The 21843-nt window shown below is 31.6% G+C and overlaps 1 protein-coding gene across 1 annotated transcript in view; it reads left to right on the top strand.

The window, feature by feature from the left end:
* LOC129218707 (inositol polyphosphate-4-phosphatase type I A-like) overlaps positions 1-21843 on the top strand; it is a 161656-nt gene that overhangs the window by 114030 nt on the left and 25783 nt on the right. Inside the window, exons 19-22 of the mRNA XM_054853029.1 lie at positions 1372-1616; positions 15439-15579; positions 16426-16532; positions 21463-21569. Coding sequence (XP_054709004.1) covers positions 1372-1616; positions 15439-15579; positions 16426-16532; positions 21463-21569 — 600 coding nt within the window. The remainder of the gene's footprint in view (positions 1-1371; positions 1617-15438; positions 15580-16425; positions 16533-21462; positions 21570-21843) is intronic.

The raw sequence follows: 21843 nt of genomic DNA on the forward strand, positions 1-21843 counted from the left end.
AACGAAAGTTCAATGCAATATTAATTTTTTATCTTAAAATTCGGTATTTAGGTCTAGAAATTTGGGAAGTACTTCCAAAATGAAATATTTAGTCACAAAAGACTAGGCTTGCCAGATTTCTGAAATGTTCAACCAGGACACCGGAATCCCCACCCCCCTTCCGTCGCGAGTATTCAAAAGGGAACCAGGGGTGACAGTGGATTCAAGTTAAATTTTCTGAAGACAGTGTGAAATTTTCTGAAAGAATGAGGAAGCTCTACCCCCCCCCCCCCCATAAAAAGTTTTGAAATATGCTAACAAAACTATTGAAAATAAAAACATTTTAAAAGTTTTTTTTTTTTAAATAACTTTTTAGCTTTAGAATGTGTTGTCAACCCAGAATTTTTGGAAACTTCGGATCACATACACTCCAGAAGGAAACAAACCCCTGGCTGGTTTTTAGCGTGTTTTAGAGGGTAGTTCATTCTCAAAGTTATGAATAAATACTAATTATGAGTCTAAACCAGGGGTAATAATGAATGACACAAGCAGATAAATTTAAACATTTATTTTTTACATGTCAATATTTGTTAGATACTTTGTTAGTTACGTAAGAAGAAATACTTTAAATGAGGAATAATAACTTGAACAGTATTTAAATGTAATTATTTTTTCATTCGCTAGGACTTTTTTTATAAACTCATTTTTGGTTTTAATGTCGTAAAAATCCTCAAAAGCTGATTTGATATTAATTTTACAAGTCTATATTTGAAATGACAAAGTAATTATTCAAAATAATCCTTCACAGTTAATTATTTTTAGAATTTTTTGGTCATCAAATCAAATTTATCTTTTTCCGAGACCTAAAGTAAACCGGCCAGGACACTGGGATTTTGTCAGAAATCTGGGATTGTCCCGGTCAAACCGGGACGTCTGGTAAACCTACAAAAGATGGATAAGGGCAGCTCATTACCAGTCCTGGTGAAAAACCACAATTATATGTAGTATTAAAAGAAAGATTAACAGGCGAAGAAAAAGTCATTTTTTTCACCTTGAAGAAATTTTTGTAGTGGATGGTATGAGAGCTGACTTTTGCAATTAAAAAATACAATTTCTTTTTAAAGAAACATTTTAACAATAATTTCTGTTGGGCTAACAGAAGTAGTACAACAACTGAATTGGATATGTGAATAAAGGAAAGATTCACGGCCAGATCAAAACATTAGTAAAAGTTTGAAAGCTCACAAGCTTCGCCGAAAATTGCATGCAGTGTTTAAGATTCCAATGCTTTTGTATTTTGTACATTTTTCAATCATTTTAAATGTTGGAAGCTATTTTAATGTATGCTATCTTAAATATGCTTATTTTATAATTATGCTTATTTTTTTTAAGCTGACGGCATTAGTAACAGGATTAATGACGAGACTTTGGTGTCGCAGCCCAGATTCCATGTTTATCTATATGTTAAGAACAGTTGGTGTTTTGTGTCACTTTGAAGGACTTCTCAATTGTTACGGAGAAGAAATGGGAGCTTTGGAAGATATGGTTGTTGGAATTGATGACCTACGTCGAGTTTTATTTTGGTTAGAGCCGTCTGATGCAGTGTGTAATCCTCAACCAAGAATTGAAGGAAACAGGTTAGCTTTTGAATTAAATTTCTGAATTTTCTGCTTGATTAACTCTGAATTTGTCTCTGCAATGAAGTTTTTTGTTACTACTATGGAAAATGTGTCATTGTTCTGTAATAGTTTCTTATTTTTCAGGTCAATCTCAAATTGTCTAGCAACAGTAAAGTTTCCATTTTTATTTATTTGTTCGAAAAAATAAAATAATAGGCAATCTTACCATCTACCTACTGCAGTTCATTCTTATCATAGATTAAAATATTTTTATGAAGTTGTAAATGCAAATTATACCTAAAATGTATGTACAAAAGTAATCAGGAAAAAAATAAACCAACAAAAAAATAAATATTCTTGAATTTGATTTAGTCTTTAAGTATCATAAAAATTAAAAAAAAAAAAAAAAATCTGGTGATTTTTTGTTTTATAAGATACTGAAAACTCTAAATTTTTATCAAAAGTAGCAAATTAATAAATAGCTGAGAATTCAAGGAAATAAAGAAATTCCTTTGCTTTTTCATTAATTCATTTTTTGAGATGATAATAAGAGTCTAAATTTGTTTAGAAAAGTTTTTAGAATTTGTGTTATACTTATATTTATTGATTTTGAATCTTTTTTTTTTTGTTGTTGTTTTACTATGATATGGTGTAGACATTTAAACTAGTAAAGGAGGGCAGTATTGAGTAACATCCAGTTATTGCTAAAATGCTTACAATAAAATAGTTGAATAAAATATTATTGAAATAAAACCAAAGGTTTTTATTTGTTAATTAATTAATTAATCTTTTAGAAAATTAGTCAATTATATCACTAAATAAGGTTTGACAATTTGACAAAGATTTTTTTGCCATGGGTTTTTATTAGAGGTGGGCAATGTAGTTCTTTTTAATGATCCATTCATCACAGCATCGTTCATTCTTTTGATTCGTTCATTTAACTCGTTCATTTCAAAAAGTTGCAGGTGATCTCTCTGCACGACATTCTCACGTACATTCAAAATATGCTTTACTAGATCAGTAATATTCCTTGAAGGAAAAATAACTAAAATCATCTAAAAGTATGAAAATATGCCTATGAAAAATGAATCAAAAAAACTTTACTCAGGTTTAGATGTATGAAGCAACTATAGTTTATTTTGTAAGATATTTCTCAGTTTCTGAATAGTAAGATACGTTTTCCTTTCCAAAAATCGTAAGTTCCATTACAAGATGTCACACAATCAAGTTATTAATTTTTACTATACAAAGAACAGAATTTAAAAAAAAAAAATACCAAACACTTTTCATAGTGCACTCAAAAGGACAAAGTAACTTTTCTGGGTCCGAAAGGAGAATATTTAAGTATTATGCGACTCAAGTCAGGTAGAAAATTTCTTATCATTTTCTAACTTTCTGTCATAAATTTGAATTTTAAAAAATGCATATTTTTCCAGGAAAGTTTGTTTGAAATGACTTGAGCCGCACTTTTCCTCATTTGTGAAGTCACTTTCTTGGAATAATTGAAAATTACAGGAATACTTAAATATTGTCATTTCTGACACAAAAAAGTTAGTTTGTCCTTTTGAGTGCAAAATGAAAAGTGCATAGTATATATATTTTTTTAATTCTGTTATTTATTCTTTTTAGTGTAGCAAATGTATTTCAAAAATAGAATAATGTTACCATCACAAAATTTCACCTCTTTTTTCATATAAATGCTTCATACTAAAAGGGGAAAAAAACTGTATATGCTTCTAAAACTTTAAGCATTTGGTACTAAAAATTCCTTTTCCCCCTCTAGGATTTGTTTGTTTGCCAGTTTAATTAGAATTATTTAAATATTAAAGGTTTCTGAAACTAATTCAGAATTCACAACATACAAGGTATTCGTGATAAAGATCCTGATAGGTGTCTTTACTTAGCCTCGTTTTCGATTATTGGCATAGATGAGGATAAAGATCCTAAGAAAGCAATGATAGTGGATAAATTTCATTCTTACTCCAGAGAAGCCTTGATTCAAAATTTTTATTATGATTACCGTAATTTCCGGAAGAAACGCCGCATCGGCGTAATCGCCGCACCCCCCAAAAAGTCTATCAGGGGGAAGAAAAATGCTCAGAATCGCCACATCACCGTAATCGCCGCGGCTAAAATTGCCGTGAACCATGTGATTATGTTATTATTAAGACACTTTAGACAATATAAAAAACTAGAAAAAGCACGCTTTTGCAACAAAATGATACAAAAAGTAGATAATAAATAAGTTTTGGATGATAAGAACGTATACATATTAAACAAAAAAAAATCGACAACCTACCTTTTTATCCATATAAGTTGATCACAACTAAGCAAAAACTGCATGAAAGAGTGAAATATCGAAAGAGAACATTTATTACATATAAAGCAATCAATAAATCATAAAATAAATACAAAACTATACATAAATATTAATCATAATCGTCAAAATCCTTCAAAGTCTGACTCTTCACTGTCAGTCACAAAAAGATAATTACAAAACAGTTCATCATCAATGTCACAATCATCTAAATCCTCATCACTTTCATCACCATCGTTTTGAACACTTGATGAGGACGAGCTTTTCTCATAAATTCCTGCCGCGGTAAACCCCAACAGGATCGCCGATACTTTAACAGCATTCCAGGCATTGTTTACCCATTGGGCAACTTCCTCATATGTTGCGGAACGCATCTTCCCGCTTTTTGTGAAAGTATGGAGGCCATCGCTCATCCATTTCTCCCACTGCTTTCGAATTTCACCCTTAAAAGCTTTATTCACTGAAATGTCTAGAGGTTGCAGAATTTTTGTCAACCCGCCAGGGATTATGCCTAAACTTGTTGAAATTTTTTTGCAATGGGTTTTAACAGAGTCCATTACGTGGGAGCGCATTGAGTCCATTATTAGCAACCCCTTGGGTTGAAAAAAGGAACCTTTCCGGCGCTGATACACTCTTTCAAGCCACCGATGCATGACGTTTTCGCACATCCACCCTTTCTCATTTGCGCAGATCTCTACGCCGGAAGGGAAATTCCCTTTTGGAAGAGTTTTCCGCTTGAAGATAAGGAGCGGCTTTAACTTATCGCCGTTAGCCGCACAAGCCAAGACGCACGTGAAGGCGGTTTTCTCGTGGCCTGTAGTCGTGATGGACACGGTTTGAACCTCTGTTCGATCCACAGTCTTATTGGGTGGACAGTCGAAGCTAAGGGGTACTTCGTCCATATTAAACACTTGTGAGGGAAGAAGTTGATTTCCCTCAATTTTTTCCCGCACGTACCTCAAGAAAGTTTCTTTCTTCACTTCCCAATCGCTTGGCAGCTTTTGTCCCACAGTAGTTTTAGCACGAACTGAATTTTTTTTTCGTTTCATAAATCGATAACACCAGCAAGGTCCGCCAACAAAATTTCCGATGTTCATCTCGCGAGCTAAGACCTTCGCGTGTAATCGTATCTTAATTGTAGAGACGGGCAATCCATCTTCCCGTTGCCTCATGATCCATTTTTCTAGTGCGTCCTCCAGTGCAGGTCACTTGACAGTACCGGTTCTTTTCGCCCTTTTTAATTTGGGCATGCTCTCCAAATCTTTTTTCTCCGCTCGCCACCGACGAACGCACCGCTCGTCAACTTCGAATTCTCGTGCGGCAGCTCTGTTTCCGATAACTTCCGCTCGGGAAACAACACTCAACTTAAAGTTTGCGGTGTAGCTTTTGTAGCGCTTGGGAGCCATAATTTAAGCGAAAGCAAGAGCAAGAAAATATAGAAAGAATAAGCACGTTGCACGTGTCGCAATTGCGGAAATAACTATGCCTAGACAAGTTCAACAAGTTGCCGCAGCGTTGCCAGATTCTTCAGAACAAAAATTCCAGAAAATTAGCGCAAGGCATATACAACGTCGTGCGTTAAATAATTCAAAAATAATAAACGGCTCGCTTTGAACAGTTTTTTAGCATAAAAAAATACTTAAGATCATTTGTTTCTAAACTGGTAATAGAAAAAGATCTTCAAATTTTGCAAAATATCCGGTCGAAGTAGCAGTTAAGAAATTTTAGATGGCCAGCTTGTTTGACGAGGATGGCAAGATGCCAAGTGCAGGGAAACGTTGAGATCCATGTTTTTCGTCCTTGAACGACGGAATCGTGCTTGCGTTAGCGATTTAGAAACGGGAGGGAAGAATGGCTGAATGATAAACTGAAACTGAGCGGAGTGAAAAAAAAAAATGTTGATCACAATCGCCGCATTCGCAGAAACGCCGCACTTCAAAAAATTTAACTTTTAAACACGTAAGCGCCGCGGCGCGTCTACCGGAAATTACGGTACTATTAATATTGCTATTGTAAGGCAACAAAATATGCAACAATGGGTTTTATACTTTAACATTTAGTGGGGTTTTGCTGTTTTCTATCCTAACCAAAGTAATAATTTTATTTTAGAGTTGATTTTTTTAGTGTAAAGTTGTACCTTAAGATTACGTAAATCATTTAGTGAAATCTCGAAGCAAAAGCAGGCCTCAGATTTTTCTGTGACAATCAGGCCAAGTAAAATAAAAGTGCTTAAAAAGTAAATAAACTGTTTGTGATGTCAGATAATTTGCAAAATTGAACTGTCATGAAATAGTGCACTAATTCTAAATAAAAATATCATATCTCCAAGTATAGTATAGTCACAGGTGAAAAAACAAAAACAAAAAGTAATTTTATAAGTGTACTTTAATTTACATTTAAAAAAATGTAAATCACGAAATAAATAAAAGAAAAAACAATATATATATATATATATATATTAGGGTGGTCCTTATTTTTGAAGTTGCTGATATTTTACGTGACGCCCCCTCAATTTGTTCCATTATACAAATAAATGATCCTTGCAAAATTTTAAGTCAATCCATGAATATTAACATGTGCCCCTAGGGCCCTCTTTTTTGAGTTGCGAAGAAAAAATTTCAGATTTTCTCATTTTTATGTAAAAATATTCTTACGTTTCATAATTACAGTAATTTTTAACCTCAATATATGCTGCTACTTCCAGACTGACCATTATCTCACTTTCATTCTATAAAATTTTACATGTTACAGAGGGTATACGCACACTAATGGCCTTGCGTCAGATATAATGCTCTTCTGAGCTCGTTCCAAACTAAGCCGCAGGGGAAAATTTCTTTCCACCAAGATGGACACAAGGGATTCTAAAGTTCATTAATAAATGGCCTAGGCCGTTAATTAATTATTTTTGACAACAACAAATTACCTCCTCTAGGCTTTGGGGGTTTTGATTTAGAAAATTTCCTGTGTATGTAATAGGTGGGGCAAATAGGGTCGCTATAGGTTTCAATGCTATAAATATAAGAAACGACAATTATATTTTAATTTTCTGTTCTTTAGTTATAAATATACTTAAATGCTTATGCAAGTTTTAATTTTTAAAATTTAAATTTTGAAAAATCCTCGATTACTCTAACATAAAAATATGCAATATTTTCCATATCTAAAATATAAATTTAAAAAAATTCCAGATCGGAATAACGTAAAAATCTATACTTTAGATTAATTTTCTTCTATTTCAGTACGTAGTCCTTATATATAGTATCTATCCTAACCTATTGAACCTTTTTTCTACATCTGGTCTACCACAACGCAAAAAAGCTTGACAATTATTGATATCTTCTCGCCTTTCATCACCGATCAGACAAAATTTAAATCCAAATGACCTTGTGATCAATCATGCATCCCTTAAGAGAGCAAGAGAAAATCTTGGAGAGGGAAAATCAAATTTCATGTATTTAAATTCAGATTTTGTAGTTATTCACTGGGATACAAAGCTACATCAAGATGTCACTGCAAAAAGAATGCCGATAGGCTTACCGTGGTAGCTTCAGGTCCAAATTTTGAATAGCTACTCGGAATTCCTGAGATATTTCTTCCGTTGTCTATATCTTAGATGATTGCTCTTTATTGCTGGCTGTAGTGTTCAAGTTGTAGTGTTTGATATAATGGCTGGTAATACCGGCCGCATAAATGGTGCACACATTTTTTTAGAGCAAAAACTGAAGGGAAGAATATTGCATTTTATTATCATCATCATGCACTTGAAATCGTACTGCAGAGTGTGTCTTGAAAAACGCTTTTTACTTTCTTAGTTCTAGACCCGATATTCCATTATTAAGCATTTTGTGGAGAGATCTTCACCATTCAGAACTTATGACATTTCAATCAAATACACAGACCACTTAAATTTTTAAAGACGAAGTTGATAATATATTATTGTTCGTAAGAAGTGGATATTGAGAAGTAACTTTCCCTTTAAGAGAATTTTGATAACTTGTAGTAATATTTCCTGGTGAAGACCGTCCCAAAGGAATATACTTTCGGCAACCTGGAGCTTATCCCTGAGCCAAATGGGTGGCAAACGGAATTGATTGTTTTTTAATTTATTGGTTGAAAATTCATGTATTTAGAAAACAATTTAAATTAACCTTACATGAGTAGAGAGCCCTTAAATGTTGTTTTACAATTAAATGCTGTATGAAGATATAGAGTTTTGCAGCAACCCAATCGAGTCTTCTTTAAATAATATAATTTGCCAAAAACAGTAGCAGCGTACAAAATGATGACAAATTTGCAGCAGAAGCAGTGATTGGAAAATTCATGAATTAAGGTATTTAAAGGATGAACTAGTTGTTTTGTCCGTAATGGATGAAGGAATTGACTTTGAAGATAGGAAAAGACTACTCCAAAAAATGCTTGCTGATAAGGAAGACGTGTCTGATGATTGTACAAAATATTTCATATCACGGTAGATGATTTGAAATACTTTCTCAGTAAAAACTTTCCTCTTGATAGAACCAATTACAAATCAATAAAACTGTTTGATAAGTTACAAATACCAAAAGATGTTTTCCTACTTGATCCTGATTTATGGCAAAATGAAGGAAGCTATTTAAAGGGAAGAGAGATTGTTAAAATGCTGAAAGTTGTGAATGATACAACTAAAAGAGGCACACAATTAATCGAAGAATTTCACAACCAATTTACCAAATATGAGTCACAAAAGCAATTTATTTTACATAATGTCCAAGACTGTTCGAAACAAATACAAACAATTGAGATGCATTGAGAAAAGTATGATTAAGGTAAAGTTTCTAAAGCAGTATTTCATTCTTATTCAATGTAAAATGCTTAGATGATATAAAGTAATTAAAAAGATCAATTTTAATGCTATCTCACTGTAAAAATATTTTGCTAACTTAGGAGAAACGATGAACTGGGTCTGAAGTAAAAACTCGAAGATTTGTGGAAAAATGATTAAAAGTGTTCAAGTTCAACGCCCTAGGGGCATGTGTTATTATTGACCGATCGAGTTCAAATTTTGCACACGTTACTTTTTATTATAGTGTCGCAAAACTAGGGGGCGTCACTTGCTGAATTCCAAGAAAAAAAATTTCCCATATAAATAAGGACCACCCTAATATATATATATACAGTAGAGGACCGTTATAACACTGACCTATATAACGCAATTCTCTATAAACCGCACAACTTTTCAGAAGTAAACAATAGGTTTTGAAATCTAAGAAATCCCTCTGTTTTGCTTTGCAAACATAAATATTGTTCGGCAAATTAAATTTTAAAACAGTTTTTCATCTTTCCATCTTTATTCAAAGCTTTTAAATTGAAAATCAGTACTCATAGTAAACATAAAATACCAGATGGCTCTTGAAAATGCAGCTGTTATGCAAACCATTAAGCTAGCAGAAGTGCAAGATAATGCACTTTATTTTGATTGTGAAACATATTTATTTGTGAATGACTAATTGTAATATTAGTGCTTTATTACTCATTGCAGATAAAACTCATTCTGAAGTGCTAATATATAAATATATTCTGAATATTAGTTTAAAAATTTGTGAAATGATCTGTATAACGCAAAAGCTCTGGTCCCAAGGTGTGCGTTATAACGGTCTTCTACCGTATATATATATATATATATATATATACATATATATATCAGATCACAATGTAAAACATGAGAATAAAGAAATGTTTATTAAAACTATGTACGGTAAATATATATACAATAAACATAACAAAGCTATTATTATCATAAAACGTCTGCTTTTTAAATAAACACTGGTGTAAGTTGCTGAAACTGACCTTTTTTGATCTCAAAACAAACATCAATCATGACATCTACCCAAAAGAAAGATGTATGTTGCTTCTAATATTTTTTTTCCAGCTACAGCACTGTATACCAACATGGTATTACCAATAGACCATGCGTAACGAAAACAGTTCCAATCTGTTTTTTGGTAGCTCAGTCAGAGTACCAGATAACTTAGTTTAAAGAAAGAGACTCACCTAAATATTAGGGAGCTTCAAAATTATTCCACAGTACCAATGAGAACATTAAAAAAAAAAAGCCACATTTTTCTTTAAATGGGGAGGGGGGGGGGATTTTAGACAGTAATAATCCTTAACAAAATTCTCTGGATATTGAGTGTAAAATGAGCAACTTATAAGTTTCAAGAAAAAATAAAACCAAATCGCTATAAATGGCAGTTGATAGGAGGGATGTTATAGAAGAAAAAATGATAGCCAGAAAAGTGATAAAAGTTATTTTTAGAAATAATTTTCGTGACAGAAAGTGTGAGAAGGATTTTTGCAGATGCGTGGGACTTTAAATGGAAGGTCCAAACAAGTTACATAAAATATTACTTATGGATACATTGGAAAATTGCAAATGAGCTGTAACGGTTTAAGTAAAATGATGAATAAAGTAGACATTAAAAAGGTTCCAAATGAATATACGAATTGTACTGCACTGTGGAAAAGGAAATTTGAGATTGATTAAGTGTTAAAAATTAGAAGATGAATGTAATTCTTTTAAAAAGCGATTTTATCACATGTGCATTAATGCAATGTTCCTAACTGCTCAACGTTCAAAAGAGCAGTCGTTCATTTTTTAGGTGAACAAACGGATCCGTTCATTTTAAGAATTAGTTGTTTTTGACCCGTTCATTCAGGAACGACACATCCCTAGTTTTCATCAAGATTTTTTAACGAATGTTTTGTTAAAATATCTGCAAGTGTTTTACTTATATATTTTTATTTTCATATTTTAATTGAAATAGTACGGTCTCCTGTTTCATAAAAATATTTACTTTGTAAAGATTAAGACTCCGTTTCAGATTTTTTTTTTTTCTTATATATAAAGACCTTAAAATAGCCTCTAAAAACTTTAGTTTTGCTTTGAGCGTGAGTAAAAATTAACATTTAGATACTGTTTGGCATTTCCTTACATTCTGATATTACAGTTTTTAAAAAGGAAATACAAGCATTAGAATGTCCCCCCCCCCCAAAAAAAAAAAAAAAAAACGAAATTCAATTTTTTAAGTTGCATGCCTTCTTATATTTTTCCTTTTAGGTCAAAACAATTGTAAAAAATAATAAATCATGTAATTAGAACAATGGCAACCTGTGCCGACTTGCGCCTGAGAGTGTGAACCAGCACTGTGTACTAGACCCAATCATTTTTTTTTCTTTCTGGAAGTTCAAAACTTCATGTTGATAAAATGTTGCTCCTATAGCCTCACATGTACCACAAAAATATTTATCCGAATCAAAAAATATTTAGGTGTCCTGCAGGAGGCCAAAAATTTACTTTTCTTCAAACAATTGATTTTTGTCCATATATTTTTAAAAACATTTAAGGTAAATTTTAAGAAGAAACTGGAAAATATTAACAGTAGAGTCGATAATTGGTGTTAAATAGAAATTTTTGCTCTCTTGCAATATTTAAGTCTTCCAGATGGTACTCAATATGTGGATTTTTTCCATTTTAAGTTACATTTTTCATTTTAAATGTATTATTTTCTTACTATTCATTTGCAAATGCTGATTTAAAAATGTGTTAACTAGTAATTTTTGAACTTGATATTTTATTTAAATGTCTATGTAATTTTTTAAAAGATAAATCAAAAAAATCAATTTTTTGTTGAAAATTATAAATTTTAGGCCTCCTGCCAGACACTTAAATATTTTTTGATTTAGATAAATATTTTTGTGGTACATGTGGGGCTATAGGGGCAACATGAAGTTTCGAACTTCCAGAATATTTTTTTTTTTTTTTTCAATTTGGTCTAGTACACAAGACTGGTTCTCACTTTCAGGCGCAAGTCGGCATGTTGTTCAAATTAAATGAAACATTTTTTACAATTGTTTTGACCTAAAATAAAAAATACCGACTTTCGTTTTTTTTTTTTTTTGGGCGCCCCAAACAATTATGTTCTATAATTTTGTGCACATTTAAATCTTTCATATTTTGAAATCAAGTCAAGAAATATTTGTGTCTAATCAGTTTTTGTACTCAGTGGTGCTGTAGTTGTTTTTATTCAGGAGTGCATGGTCACTTTACTATACATAGACGCTGCTTTTATGAATATAGAAACAGCTATTTCAAAGTTAAGAGGATGGCAAGGGACTTTAGTGGGCGTACTGTTTAGATCAATAAATAAAATAAGTCAATCAATGAAACAATGATGTATGCAAAATATTAGCTCAATCTGGCAACTTTAAGGGTCTAAGTTTTGGGCAAAAAAGTCTTTTTTCAGGCTTTTATTTAAGATTTCTATTTTTAAGCAGAAAGGCAATTTTGGAGGCTTTTTTATGCTATGAGTTTAATTTTACTGAAAATAATATTTTCTGTGACTTTTTTTTTTTTGTACAATGTTTCGCCTCAGAGATCTTTTTCAAATGTTTGCCAGAAAGCAGTAGAATCTAAAAGTTGTCACAATAGTTAAAGTGTTACAAACAATTCTGTGAGTTTAGGAGTGGAGTCAGAAAGCTACATGCATCAAGTAAGGTCATATTCCAAGGTTTGTTGTTCTCTATAAGACCAAGTTCCATACATGATCCTTGATAGATTGGCAGAACCTGTCTTTTTACTGTCAACAGACTTTGGAAAGATGTTGTACCGCGAAAGTGTTCTAAACAAATTCTTAATTTAAAAAATAGTTAAATGAATATTGGATATTCTTCTAAGAGTTGAGTCTTTCTCAATCCCGGGATGCCCTTCCACCTCTTGTATTCGTTTTCTATGGAAGATTTCTACTTTTTCACATGCACTATTTTTTTGGCAATTTCTTTCTGATAGAATATTTTTAAGCTAATATTTAATTATTTTGTTTCAAATGCTTAGATACGATTATCATGAAAAATATTTCCCCAAATCCTTTTTATTAACTTTTTTCTTCTTTAGCAATTTGTTTTGTATTGAATGGTCTTTCTTTGTTATTGTTTTAACTCTTAGCTTTAAATGTACAGTAATTATGTGTAATTACTCTTTCACCTAAGAATTTTCTAAACTAAATTTACCTAAGCAGATGTTTTTGTATCGGCTGGCTGCAATATTTTAATTTAAAAACTATGTAATTTGCCCAAAACAAATCTCAGTTATATTTTGTTTAAATGAATGTTGAAGCATAAACATTCTGTGACTCTGAATAGTTTGCAATATCCATGGCTAATAGAATGCTATATACTTTATCCTCGGCAGTCTCAAATATCTGTAAAACTTGTAGTGGTTCTTATGCTGGCATCGCTATTTTTATTTTCTTAAACATGTGTCCATTCCTCAGCGACACATTTTGAAGGGAACCTTCGACTTTTTTTTCATTGCAATTGCAGGACAATCAGTGTTTTTTTTTTTCATGTATGTAATAACAAATCAGTACAATACATAAACTGGTAGCAAAGAAAACTATTAGTTAAACAAATTAGTATTAATACATATATGCATAATTCACATCCTAAGTCACTCTGTAAGAATAATATCCTATGTACCCTTCCTAAAGAGAAATAATTTTTCGAATAGGTGCAGTATTTCCGGATATTACCCAGAACATATAAACATCCAAAATCTGTTCTCTCTCTTTATAATATTAGTATATATATGTAAACAGCATTTCCCCTTTTAATCTGCAAGCCATCTATTTTTGCAACCATTAGTCCTAGATGCATACTTGCAATTGTAAAAATGGTCAAAATAAAAAGCAGAGTTAAGATATGAACATTTTGAAGCAGAAAAAAAAAGTAGTGAACAAATATGAAATCTATTTTTTTGTATAGTCCCCAAGTCCCCTATAATTCATTTAGGGAAAAAATCTCCATCGAAAAATAATACCAACCCCCCCCCCCCCAAAAAAAATCAAACATATGCAACCACAATCCGGGGAGGTATCCAAGTTCAAAATTATTAGGTACCATGCTGAAGATGAGAGTGGTACATATCACTCTTTCAGAAAGTATGACATGTTGTCAAAGTAAAATTAACAAAATATTTATTTCTTCATTGCTATTAAAAATGAATGCAAATGTTGCTCTACGATTAATAAAAACTAACTAAAAATCTTGTACAATGTGAAGAAATACACTATATGGGCATAACTACCATTTAAAATCCCTTGTTAGTCTATATTTCCCCCCAAAAGGTGCAATCAAATGCGAGTGTTAAGTGGTTGCAAAATGATGCATTTCACCTTATGAACATTGATCATACCAATATCAAGTTTTTTATGTTTGAATTGTATTTTCACACTTGAAGCAGTGAGAAGCAAAGGGATACAAGTGAACATTTTCGAGTTTTGAATGAAATGTGTTTAAAGTTTACATCCCATTTGGGTTTTCATTGAAAAGTTTTTTAAATCCTGCTGTATAACAGAACCTACCCAGGTTACTAGTACAATCCCTTGCCCCCCAAAAGAGGAAAGGTTCACCTGTCATTTGTGCTGGTTACCTCCAAATTTTTAATTTTGGCACTTACATCCCTTTGCTTCTTACTGCCTCACTTGTGATTTTACTAAATTCAATGGGGGTGGGGGGGGGGACTCAATCTTTTGGGGACTTGGGGATCATATAAAAATTAAGATTTGTATTTTTTCACTGTTATTTTTTGGTTCATACTTTTCATACCTTAATTCTGCATCTTATTTTGCAGTTGGAGGTATGCAACTAGGACTAATCGTTGGAACACATTAAACAGGCATACAACATTTATTCAAAAAAAAGAGCAACAATACATTTAACGTATTAAAAGAGTAGGCTCAGGTAATCATTGTCCAGATATGTGAACTGAATTAAAGTATTAGGTATTTTTAAATATTTCTTTAGTGTAGAGTTATCACAATGTAATCACTAATTGGTAGAATAATTATTTTCTTCAAGAAAGAGTCTGAAGTTGACACATGTAGATATAGACAATTAACCTTTTAAAGAGGATCAATAATTGCTTTTTTCATTTTTTTTTTAACAGTAAGTATAAACTGAGTTGTGCTATGAATTCAGGAGCTTAAATTCCTGTGCTCGTGGCTTGTTATAATTTGCTACATTTTTATTTGAAATTAGTTTGACACTATATAAGTAAAGTTCTGCAGTTATTGTCTTTATTTTTGAAGATTTTTGAGAAAGTGCTGTATGATGTGTTTCTAAATACCTTGATTTAAGCTTCAATAGGAAGTTTAAGTGGGAAGAACAAAATAGAGTTCTTAGACATGACTTCCAAAAAATATAAATTTCACTTACTTTGAAATGCAAGAGTTGTTTTTACTATAGGGTGTCTAGTTAATACACTAGCTTGGATAAAGTAATAATTAATTGAGTGGTGTGAACAATTTTGAAAAGGGATTTAATATGCTTTGGTCATAAGAATAGTTCATCCATCACAAGAGTAGTTATTCCTATGCAATTGTCATTTATGTGTTTATGAACTTTCTTGTATATTACTAGTTGTTTTACATGTAGTTTTTTGATTTGTTTAATGATATAACAAAATTAATGCTATATTTTTAATTTTAGATTATTTTTAAAAATTTTTATTCCTGCTCCTCAATCAGTGATCAATTTGTTACCAGCAGAATATAACAGTGGTTGTCGTTTCTCCGTAAGCTCTGTTTTTTTCAATATTGGGATTAATGAGAAAGCCACATTAGCCGAAAAGTAAGCTTACTTCAATTCTGGTTTTGTGTATGTAAAAGTCAAGTGTTATGTAAAGATTGTTGAAGCATGTTTAGTAGACAGTGCTCCATGAAAGTACTTTGCTTAAATTGTAATTTTTATGTACCTGTTTATTTTATACAATACTTCTTTTTATAGTTGATAAAATTTCTCTAAATTAATCAAAAACAAAGTGTTTTAAGTTATTATAATAATCAAATAATTTGGAAATGTTGTTGATGAACTAATTTGTATGTCTAGTTTATTTAAATCATGTTTCATAATTATCAGTGGGAGAAGTTTATTGATGTTCATTTTAAATAGCAGATGACTAATCTAAAGAATACTTCAGATGAATTTTCTTATTTTTACATCACTTGTTTTCATCCTTAACTTTTCTTTATGAATGTGTAGAGCACAAGCTATAGAGGTCTGTAATCCTGTAATATTTTTGATCTTTTGATCTATTAATTTCACTTTAGAAAGGAATAAAGCATAATTTTATTTTAAAACTCAAAGGCAGGAAAATGGTATTATTAGAAAACTAATTAGATGTGTACTTTTGTTCAAGTTACTGAGATATAATTAATTTACATTGTTCTTCAGATGCATGAAAATTGTAATAATCATTATACTAGTGATGAAAAGCAATTCAGTATAGTAAACACAAATTTTGAAGCATGCTCATGAATGATATCCTCCATTCCATTAATATAATTTAAATATGTTTATAGTTTTACTTGTTGTTAAATGCTGGTTTTTAAAAGTAGCTTGCTGGCTGCCTAACTAAATATTTTGTTTTTCTTGTAATTGAAGATTGTGTTATGATTGATTTGAATTTCGTATTAGATTTGGAGATACATCATTGCAAGACAAAATAAATCAAGATAGTTTGAACTTATTGAAAGAACATTTCTCAAGATTTCAAAGAACTGCCAAGTCTTTGAAGGGTCATGGTTGGTGTAATATTTTAATCTGGCTTCAATTTTGCAGCTGCATTTTAGCAAAAAAATAAACTGGTTTTATGCATATATGGTTGAGAGCTTTAACTGCAATAAAGATCAAAGCATAAGATTAATGACATTAAATATTAATTTATTGGTTACAAAATACGGAATAGCTATGTGTTTCAATCTAAAATTGTCTTTAATGTTTTTCATGTTATAAAACGTTGTTGCCTTGGTTCTTTAACAATTTATTAAAATTAAAAGAAGCAAAAGATAACGGATATGATTAGAGTTTCCAATCCTGAAATCCCAATTACAAATCCCGCGGGATCCCTCAGGATATTTAGCTGCATTGATCCTGCGGGATTTCACTCTCAATCCCGTGGGATTCCCATTTTTGCAAATTTCTTTCCATTCAAGTGTTTTGCAGCTTTTGCTGCTCATAAAACAATTATTTTCACAAACATCATCTGAAGTTTGAATCTTCTTCCTCATATAGCTACAAGAAGAACAAGTAGAACTTTGTCTCATACGACCAACAATGGATTTACCATTTCAGAACACAATGAAAAATAGAGTATATTTTTTTGAGAATGAATTGGTATTCTCATTCGGAGGTTTTAATTTTCATACGTTCAGCAACTGAGAAAATGTGTAAAACTTATAAGCATTTTCAAAAACCATCCCCTAAAACTTATCCAGCAAGTTACGCTTAAAAAAATAGAGAAAGTGTGTTACACATTCTAAAACCCACTGAGTAGCCTGAATGCAATGTTGAAGCACTTCTGTAAGCTTTAGTAATGCACTCAAAAACTAAAAGTTACAAAAAGTGCACTCCAAAGAAGGAAGCAATGAAAAATATGACATTATTTATGTATTCAGCACAACTTTAAAAAGGGCGACAGAAACTTGTATGAAACACAGGATGACTCTCATGATAGTGCTATAAGTTAAGCTGCTCATGATTTTCAATCCCTCTTTAAAGTGAGGGGTAAAATTAGCAAAGTTATCCAAACGCTTTTACTGAGACTGCGACTTGGTGAAATAGTGAAATCAAGCACTATTCACCCCTTGCTGTAATGAATCAAATTCACTGATTCAGTGAACAACGTTATTGAATCAACAAGGTATTATCAATGTAAGTTAAATTGGATACAGCAAAACACAAATCCAACATTGTTTTTGAGCGAGATTTGCAGTTTTGAGGAAAAACCCAGCATAAAAAAAGAGAAATCTATTTCAGAAGTTGATGAAGTTGATGCAGATCTTTTTCTTGCAATCCACAATTATTTAATTTTAGTAAAACCAATTGCAGTGGAGCCACAGCACGTGTTTTCATCAAACGCATTACTTTTGAGTAAAAATCCTTTACCATCCCATACGAGCGGCACACTTTTGCTTACCAGATGATATTTGCTAATTAGGATCTGGCTTTGTAGTACTTTACAATTGCTATACAGAATTCAAGAAGACTACTGATTTAAGTAATAAAAGCAGTCGATCCTAAAAACTTTTTCTCTATGTTATAAAAATTTAATTTTTTGAAGAATAAAGTCAATCTTGCGAAATCCCGGGATCCCGCCAGATTGGCACTTTACAATCCCGAAATCCCACGGGACTGAATTTGGCACAGGATTGGAAACTCTAGATATGATATAACAAAATACATACTTTACTAATTTACATCAAAAAATAAATAAGTTAATAAACAAAATCAAAATGTTATTCTCAACCAAAAATGTATTTTTAAGCTTCTGCATAAAGATTATGTTCAATAAGTGGTTTCCTGCTCTTGAATAGAGCAATTTTTGCATGGAAAAGTACTTTCTCAATTTGATGCGACTGCCATAAATTGTTGTTTATTAGAATTTAATTTAGAATAAGCTTTGTGCGAATACAATCGCAAAACAAAAACACAAAATAATTCTACAGTCAAGCCTCTTTAATGCAAACTTGCTTAATGGGAAATAAATGCCATTTCCTGTGAGATAAAACTAAAAATTATTGCTAAATCAATTGTTTAAGATGAAGGTGATTTGGACAAAATCCTGCTTAAGATGAAAAAAATTAAAGTGAATAATATTAATAATAATAAATGCAATAAAAGGAAAGACAAGAAGTGAAAATAAAGAAAAAAAAACATCCTTTTAAATGAAATTCTTACCAACTTTGGAGTGGTGAAAGATCTACTTTTCGGTGAGTACATCTTCACTTCACCACTAAGCTGTGTCTTACCATGTGGTATCAGTTTCTACTCATAGAACGTGACACAGGAAATTTATTCTTCAATTTTGAAAATTTTTGATCAATACTAGCTTTATAGACTTAAGTATAAATATAAATACTTGTGGGTACATTTCTGTTTAAATGTACTTTGGTTTTCATATTTTCTATGTAACTTTTTTTTTTCCGTATCTTTATTTAAAACGCAGCAAATGTTAAACATGGAATTCACCATGAAAAATTTTACTTCCCCATCAACTTCTTGCTAACAAGGTTTGACTGTATTAATGTTTTGTTAACTAAATTAACTGAGACAAAAGTCATAAAACTACTAACAATGTTTTTAAAATCCTAAAGCAAGCAGTGAAGACAAAATGAAATTGCAACATACAGAAGAGGAAAAGGAAAAAAAATATGGCCTGATGCAGCAAAATTAATAAAAATAAACTCGATACCAACTGTGGTGCATTTTAGCAAATCCAATGTCATTAAGCAATAATGCAGTGGAAATTGTATTTTTTCTATCAAATGAAGTCATTAAAACTTTATAGAATATGATTATGAAATTGCTTAACAAAGTTCATCATCATCATCAGTGGTGCTACAGCCCTTAAAGAGCTTCAACCTCCTTCAAGACCTTTTGCCATTCCGTTCAACTTGTTGCCTTTTGCTTCCAGTTAATTACTTTCAGTCTCCTCAAATATTCTTTAACTTGATCTCCCCATCTGTTTTTTGATCTTCTTCTTGGTCTTGATCCACTTGGTCTTGACCCTTCTTAAAACCAGTTTTCTACTACATAAACTACTTTTATAATATTGTTTTAGATGACACTTAACTCCAAGTTTCTCAAAGTTGGAGAAAACTTGAACAAATTTGAAATCATATTTAGGTCTTCACAACTAACAAAGTTGAAAATATTTCTAATTACTTTATCAGGTTTAAGAATACAAAGTTTTGTACTAACTTTTATAACTACATTTTTTAGGCTTGAAAACCTATTTTGATTTAACTCTTCAGTGATCCCAACCAATTTTTTTCTCCCTGAAAGTACCTTTTTTAGTTTCAAGTCCCTAAAAATCTTTTTTTTCTTCAAAATCTGGTCATTTTTTTCCCATTTTCCTTTACAATTTCATATTAATTTTGAACTTCCATGCAAACTATTTCAATCATGTACATTTTTTTCTACAAAAAAAAAATGTATTGTTGAACTCCGAATTTGATAATTTGTAAATTTTGAATCAAATAGGTGCATATTAGAAACTGTTCAAAACTATTGATTACGAGTAATCAATTCCTTCAGCATAGTTTCTTGTTCTAAGCAAAAATTATTTTAATTTAAAAATGATATTTAAACCAAATGATCCATAAAAATTGGCAGATTATAAATAATCGGCAAAGAGTGGTTAATTAGTAAACACTGCGGATTAATCAGTGTATCCAAAACTAAAAAAAAGAATTTAGGTCTTTTTTCTTCCTAGGTGGAAGCCACTGGCCTGCCCACAAAGTAGCGCTTTGTGCTTTCTTGCCGCATACCTGGGTTTGATTTTCCGGTTGGGCACTTTTGATTCAGCCATCATCCTTTCGGTGGGTAGACTCAATGAGAATCAAGCGTGCTTGAAACTGAACACTGGGTGTTCAGCATTAGGCTGATAACCTAATTAAAACATCTGCTTTTGCACTCCAGAGCACTTAGTCCCAAAAACTGAGATGAGCACAGTAGGCCTTGGCCCCATGGGCTGTTGGGTCACTGATTTTTATCCCTTGGGATAAACTAAAAATCTGTTGGAGCCCTGAGTCAAAAGTTTGCATAATCTATTTGAAAAACTGACTCCTGTTACTGAACAGATCCAATGTTCATTATTTGTTCTTATACCTTGACCAAGTATAAAAAAATTTCCAAGACTTTTCTTTCAACAACCTCTACATGTTCTTTGCATTTTTGATTTCAATCTACCCATAATCCTAGAATCTTATGTTTGGTGCCCCAAGGAATATTCTTATTATGCCTTTTGATATTGTTCTTTTTTCTCATGAAACATTAATACTGCATATTTCTGGTGCACACTCCAAAATGTTTTTATCACCTGTAAGTGGCTTCACTGTTCTAGTAAGAGTCAACATTACTGAATCTTCTTTTTTATGCTTAATTAAAGAAGTTCACCGTGCTCTAAATACATTCTTAATCTTTCAAAAACAATTAATTGAGATTAAATGGTGCCTTTAAACTATATGCCTTTGGTTTTCAATTGACATAGTGTTCCTCCAACTTACAGTGAAAATATATCTTTCATGAAAATTAGGAATAAAATTTAAGTATCTATACTAATTAGTTTTGTGCAGTTTATTGCTCAAAAGGTTGGATATGAAACCATTGTTAACTCCGTTTAGGTCCAGTGAAAGCAGAACTATTAACATATGTCCTTCCTCTTACTTTGATAGCCTAAATGTAATTTAACTGATATTTGTTTATTCTTCTTTCCTTTTTGAACCCATTGAAGAATGTCGTGGAAAATCGCACACCATACTTTCCACTGTAACAATCTTTACTGAATAAGTATTTCCATAACTTTGCACTAAAAAAGAGTAATAGGTTATGATTCTTATAATTTCAGCATAATGTGTGTGTGTTTCTCTTTTTTTTGTGTAGAAAGTTGAATTTTTTATGTATTTAAAAAAAGATTTTACTTTTCAACTACATTTCATACATTTTCCTCAGGTTATCATTTTGCTGAAAGCCATGTTGCAGATTTGCTCGACCAATTACAAAATCAAATTTATGCAAGAAGAAGTAAAAATGTGGAAATCTTTCACCTTTCTTCTGAGGTAAGCAAATTGGAGTTAGTTTGAAATAAAATGTTATAACATAAAAGTGTGTAATATATCTTACACACTTGTGTATATATACACTCTAGGACATAAAAAAAGATGCACCTTACGACATAACATATAAATGATTTTGGAGACCAATGAAAGCATAGGTTGCACTGCAGAGCATCTTTACAGAGCATCTAGAGGGTGTGTATAATAGTGGAAATTTTAATTTCGCATTGTATCATTGATGAGAGCTTCATTCGGTTTACTCAGTTTGACTATAGTC

Source organism: Uloborus diversus, chromosome 3 (genome assembly GCF_026930045.1).
Source record: "Uloborus diversus isolate 005 chromosome 3, Udiv.v.3.1, whole genome shotgun sequence".
In the NCBI taxonomy this organism is placed as follows: domain Eukaryota; kingdom Metazoa; phylum Arthropoda; class Arachnida; order Araneae; family Uloboridae; genus Uloborus; species Uloborus diversus.